General features: G+C 52.4%; 1 protein-coding gene across 1 annotated transcript; it reads left to right on the top strand.

Moving 5' to 3' along the window:
* The first annotated feature begins 774 nt into the window (after window positions 1–774).
* On the top strand, window positions 775–6,048 carry LOC112458103. The gene is made up of 2 exons (XM_025021538.1): window positions 775–1,903; window positions 2,276–6,048. Exons 1-2 carry the CDS (start codon window positions 775–777, stop codon window positions 6,046–6,048), a joined length of 4,902 nt encoding a protein of 1,633 aa, XP_024877306.1.
* The last annotated feature ends 294 nt before the right edge of the window (window positions 6,049–6,342 follow it).

Here is a 6,342-nt window from a genome sequence, read left to right as displayed (position 1 = left end):
TACACATTGAAGTGCCCACCGCAGTGATTACAACAGCTGCCGAGATACTGCATTAACATGTAAAGCGACCGCTCATCCAGCTCTATTCGGGTACATCAACACGACGACTCAGGCTCACATGTGCGCGAGTGCCGACCGCCACGTGTCTCACCGGCTCACGGGCGATTCATCGAAGAGGACGGCACTTAATATAATTGCCTCTCATTTACACGGACTATATACACTATATACACATCTCATTTTATACACCGCTCATCGATTCTCAGGTCAGATTGTATCAATTTCGACGCATTAAAGACGCATTAAAGACGGCTCAGATTGTGGTCTGAGTTACATAAAATAAAGTGCATATTCTGTTAACACCTTCCACGCGCGTCCTTCTCATCCCGCTTCCATCGCCGGGATTAAACAGCGATTTCGCGAACATTTGGTCCTTCGAGCCGGATGCGTGGAACTTAAAGTGTAACTCAGACACAGATCATGTGAACAGAGCATGCCCTTCACGACATGCCGCGTGGACATTATCGCGCGCTTTCGCGAGTGAAGGACAGACATTCTCACGCGCGCTCGCGAGTGTTACGAAAACATGTTCACGCGCTCCCGCGAGTGTAAACAGACATTTTCGCGTGCTCAATATATGACATTGTAGACTCTCGATTCGCGTAGTGTTGTCCTAACGCGTTTCTCGAACGTTCTCGCCTCTTGCAGTGTTTCTCATACGTGTCTCGACGATTCTCAGGTCTCTCATCGGGCGCAGCTCATTGACGTCTCATCATGCCGGATCCCGCAAAAGACGCGACGGGCGGCAAGTCCCCGCCATTACTCAAGCTGCCGGAGGACAAGCGCACTTCAGATCGCCAGGCCTCACCGGTGCGTTTGTCTGCTGAACTCACCTTAAAGGTGAGGACACAGATGAACCGCATCGCGACAGTGCGAAAAATCGGCGAGACCTTACCATCGTCTGTAGAGGACACGTCTGTGGATGAGATTCTACAGATCTCAATTCAGCTCGAGGAGGTGCACAAGGCGTTCCTTAAGGAACACGCCTACTTCGAGGTCTCATGGCCGGCGGCGCTCGTCGACCATGAATATTTCTCCAACGACGCCTTCGCCGTGGAGGCGGAGGAGTGTATGACGGCTCGTCGCGCTCTGGCAAAGCTCAAGGGCGCATTGGCGGAAAAGATCGCTCCAACGACAGCTCCTGTAGCGGCGCAGCCCTCACAATCTCAGCAGAGATTGCCGGATATTAGCATCCCGTCCTTCAAGGGCGTGTACGAGGCATGGCCTACGTATCGCGATCTCTTCAAGGCGGTTATTTATGACAGCCAACGGCTCACCGACGTGGAGAAACTCCACTATTTGCGGCTCTCACTAGAAGGCACGCCTGCTCAGCTCATTTCCGGATTGCCTCTCACCGCCGACTCGCTCAAACCATCCTGGGAGATGCTCGTCGATCGCTACGAGAACAAACGTCTGCTCATCCAATCATATCTGGACCAGCTCTTCGCCAGCTCAACACCGGTGCAGAAAAACGCCGCGGCACTGGACAAGCTGCTCAACACCTTCAAGGAGGGCATCAAGGGCCTCCAATCCTTGGGCGTATCACAGGATCTGGGCGACTGCGTACTGGTGTACCAGCTGTCTAGGCAATTGGATCGCCAGACTAAGGAGCAGTGGGAGACGTCGTTGGGCGCCGCGCGCGAGTACCCGCGGTTCGAGAAACTCGAGCAATTTCTCACCTCGCGAGCACGAGCACTCGAGAGAATCGAGTCGACGACCAGCTCAGGAAGCTCGGCAGGGGCTGCTTCGACCGCGCGACGCTCCTCGACGGCTCATCTTGCGGCAGCTCAACCGGCACGCACCAACACCTCAGCCGGCTCAACAGAGTACCCGTGCGACTGCTGTAATGGCACGCACTTCGTGGTGACGTGCCCGAAGTTCAGAGAACTCTCACCGGGCGATCGACAGAAGCTAGCCATCTCACGGAGGCTGTGCTTTAACTGCCTCGGCCGTCACAACGTTCGCTCATGCAAGAGCTCACGGGGGTGCAAGAAGTGCACCTACCGACATCATACGATGCTGCATGAGGCACATCAGAGCGACTCATCCTCGAAGCCAACCACCAGCTCTGCCTCGGCACCTCAATAGGACAACGGTGCAATCGTCGCACGCTCATCTTTTGCTCGCTCATCACACTCAACGTTACTCGCCACGGCCCTGGCTCAGATCAGCTCATCGGTTAATACTCAGCACGTACGGCTTCTCATCGATACAGGTTCTGAACTTACGTTTGTCTCAGAATCGCTCATCCGTCAGCTCAACATTCCTCGTCATCATTCTGTCATTCTCATCACCGGAATTGGTGGCGGAAAGGCTACGCAGACTCGAGGAGTTGCACTCCTCAAGCTCCGCTCACTTCGCTCACGATCAGACGTCATCATTCAAGCTCACATTTTACAGACGTTAACCAACATTCTGCCATCATTCAACGCTGCACCACAGGAATGGCCGCATCTCACCAAGTTAACCTTGGCTGACCCCGATTTTCTGACACCGCGGCCAGTGGATATTATCATTGGAGCTGACTCATATGGGCAAATCATCAAGCCCAACATCATCAAGCAAGACACATTGATGCCAATTGCGCAGCTCTCAATTTTCGGATGGCTCGTTCTCGGACCTGTCGACACATCATCATCAGCATCTGCTGCAGTGCATCATGCATCGATTCAGGAAAGGGAAGATGCTCTCTACGAGTTATTGTCGAGATTTTGGACACAGGAAGAAGTGCCTGCGAGCAACAATCCTGAGCTTACTCCTGACGAGCAAAGATGTGAAGAACATTTCCAGAGCACTGTATCACGGGATTCAACAGGTCGATACACAGTCCGACTCCCATTAATATCATCACCTGATACTCTTGGCAATTCGTATCTCACTGCGCATCGATGTCTGCAAAGTTTACAAAGGAGATTCTCCCGAGATGACAATTATCGACGTCTGTATCATCAATTTATGACAGAATATCGAGATCTCAACCACATGAAGAAAGCTTCACCCGTTTCCAGTCAGCAACCGCAATATTATTTGCCACATCACGGAGTGCTCAAACCAGACAGTGCAACCACGAAATTACGAGTGGTATTCAATGGCTCGAGCGCATCCACATCTGGCCGCTCACTGAATGATATCATGCACACGGGAGCCAAGTTGCATTTAGACGTCACCGACGTCTTGCTCTGGATTCGACAATTTCGACACCTAGTTGCCACGGACATCACCAAGATGTACAGACAGATCAACGTGCATGAAGATGACTGGAACTTACAACGGATTCTCTGGCTCGACGAACTGCTCAATGAAGTGGCCTATTATCTAACCACGGTCACGTATGGAACCAAGGCTGCCCCGTTCTTGGCAGTCCGAACGCTGCTGCAACTGGTGGAGGACGAAGGCCATAATTTTCCGCTTGCAGTGCCGTCCATCCTTCAAGGTCGATACGTCGACGACATTTTTGGAGGCGCTGATACTGTTCAACAGTTAATCAAGATTGCATTGCAGCTGAAGAACTTGTGCAGGGCGGGCGGCTTTCCATTGGCCAAGTGGCACGCGACTCATCCAGACGTGCTCACTGCTGTTCAAGCAGAGAAAGACCAGGGCTCACAAATTACATTCGACGATTGCGCAACCAAGATACTCGGATTACGATGGCTTCCTCAAGAAGATTCATTCGCATTCGCAACAAGGATCTCGTCGCATACCGATCATCTCACCAAACGCCTCGTTTTGTCTGAAGTGGCTCAGATATTCGATCCACTAGGCTTTGTATCACCAGTCGTGATCAAGGCGAAGATGCTCTTGCAGGAGCTTTGGCTTCACAAGCTCCAATGGGATGAACCACTGCCATCCCAGCTCTCATCACGGTGGCTCATCATCAGAAAGGAACTCACCAGCTTGCGCAAGATCTCAATACCTCGGTGGTATACCACATGGAATACATCGACAGTGGAATTTCACGGCTTTTCTGATGCTTCTCAACTGGCAATGGCTGCAGTCGTATTTATCACCGTCCACGGCTCAAATGGTACCACGATTTCATTGGTGTGCTCCAAAACAAAGGTAGCACCGCTCAAGCGGCTCACCATCCCGAGACTTGAACTCACCGCAGCACTGCTGCTCTCAAGACTCATGCAATACGTTCAAGCCACCTTGAAGTTGAACGTCACAGCAACTCACCTGTGGACGGACTCTGTTGTGACACTCACGTGGATCAAATCTCATGCATCGCGCTGGAAGGATTTCGTGAGAAATCGGGTCTCTCAAATTCAAGAGCTCACTGCGAACGCACATTGGAAATACGTACCAGGTACGTCCAACCCAGCCGACTGCGCCTCACGAGGATTAAGTACTGCTCAACTCCAAAGCCACTCATTATGGTGGACGGGACCACCGTGGATACTCACCCCTGAAGCTTGGCCATCACAACCCGCGCTGTCGGACGAGTTGAGCGCTCATGAGGCTCGTCCTGGCATTGCGCTACATGCGGCCGCATCTCAACCGGACTATCACTGGGACCTGATATATAGGTATTCAACACTCAACAAGTTATTGAAAATAACAGCTCTTTGTTTCAGATTCATATCGCTTCTGGGAAACCACCGTCGCAAGCCACTGGACTTGCACTCAGCTTTGGAAGAGGCCAGACTCTTCTGGATTAAGGCTACTCAAGCGGCATACTTCACGCACGAGATCAAGATGCTCACGGCCAACTCGAGACTACCAACTGCTCACGCATTCAGCCGATTGACTGCGTATGTGGACGCTCAAGGGATCATCCGAGTTGGCGGCCGCCTCAATCAATCAGCACTAGCTCAAGACAGCAAACATCAGGCGATTTTGCCTCGCCACTCCCAGCTCTCAACCTTGATCATTTCACACGCTCATCTGCGTACTCTGCATGGAGGAACTCAGCTGACATTGGCTCATGTCAGGCAAAGCTACTGGATCATCGGCGGACGGGCTCCGGTGAAGTCGCATATTCTGCGGTGTGTCGTGTGTGCTCGGCAGAGGGGGATCCGTGCTCATCAACTGATGGGCCAACTACCTCTCTCTCGGGTTACGCCGTCACGTCCGTTTACTCACACAGGAGTTGACTATGCCGGACCGCTCACCATCAAAACATGGAAAGGACGAGGTGCAAAAACATACAAAGGATGGATCTGTGTGTTCGTCTGTTTCTCCACCTCCGCAATTCACCTCGAAGTAGTCAGTGACTACTCATCAGAAGGATTTATCGCAGCCTTCCGAAGATTTTCCGCGAGAAGGGGAATTGCTCAGACCATATATTCGGACTGCGGGACAACATTCATTGGAGCAGACGCCGCGCTTAAGAAAATGTTCATCCAGAGCTCACAAGAACATCAACGGATCGCTCACATTCTACAACAGGATTGCACCAGATGGGAGTTCAACCCACCAGGCGCTCCACACATGGGGGGCAAGTGGGAGGCGGTGGTGAAATCGGTAAAGTTTCACCTGAGACGGACTATCGGGGAGACTCTACTCACAACGGAAGAACTTACAACGTTGCTTACGCAGATCGAGGCCATTCTCAACTCGCGGCCGTTAGAACCGTTGAGTGACGACCCTGAAGACGTCTCAGCGCTCACACCAGGTCATTTCCTCATTGGAGGTCCACTCACTACCATACCTGAGCCATCTCTGATTGACCTAGCAACCTCACGCCTATCTCGATGGCAGCTCATCCAACAGCGGGTTCAACATTTTTGGGCACAATGGTCGGCTCATTATCTGCAACGCCAGCAGGCGATATCCAAGTGGCATCATCCTAACAACCATATCAAGGTGGGGTCCATCGTGCTGCTCACCGACGAACGCTCTCCACCGTGCAAGTGGCCACTCGCCAGAGTAACGGCCTTGCACCCCGGCAAGGATGGACTCACCAGGGTGGTTACCCTCAAGACGGCCACCACGACACTCACTCGGCCAAGTGCCAAGCTTGCGATTCTACCCATTTCAACTGAATGAAGGATCATGAGTAAGGAATCATCAACAAGGTTGCTGATGGCGGGCGGAATGTTCGAGATTCCCTTAACGTTGCGCCGTCCGATCAGATGGCAGCATCGATCGGGTAACGACGTTCGATCGCCGCGGCAGCTTGCGCCCGCACGGGCGCGCTCATCGCCACCTTCTTCCTCGCGATCGAGGCAATTGGAAAAATGGCCGCGCAGTGATTAGACGCACGACGTGTGCTCCGTGCATTTTCGATTGTGATTACACATTGAAGTGCCCACCGCAGTGATTACAACAGCTGCCGAGATA

Source organism: Temnothorax curvispinosus, unplaced genomic scaffold (assembly GCF_003070985.1).
Source record: "Temnothorax curvispinosus isolate PA1 unplaced genomic scaffold, ASM307098v1 QBEX01008690.1, whole genome shotgun sequence".
NCBI classification, from domain to species: Eukaryota; Metazoa; Arthropoda; class Insecta; order Hymenoptera; family Formicidae; genus Temnothorax; species Temnothorax curvispinosus.
The sequence above is the reverse complement of the archived record's forward strand: the minus strand, read 5'-3'. Positions and strand labels throughout refer to the sequence as shown.

Coding starts and splice junctions, on each gene's coding strand:
- LOC112458103 (XM_025021538.1), top strand. CDS start 775: ATGCCGGATCCCGCAAAAGACGCGACGGGCGGCAAGTCCCCGCCATTA. Junction 1,904..2,275: donor AGAGTACCCGTGCGACTGCT/GTAATGGCACGC, acceptor TCATCGATACAG/GTTCTGAACTTACGTTTGTC.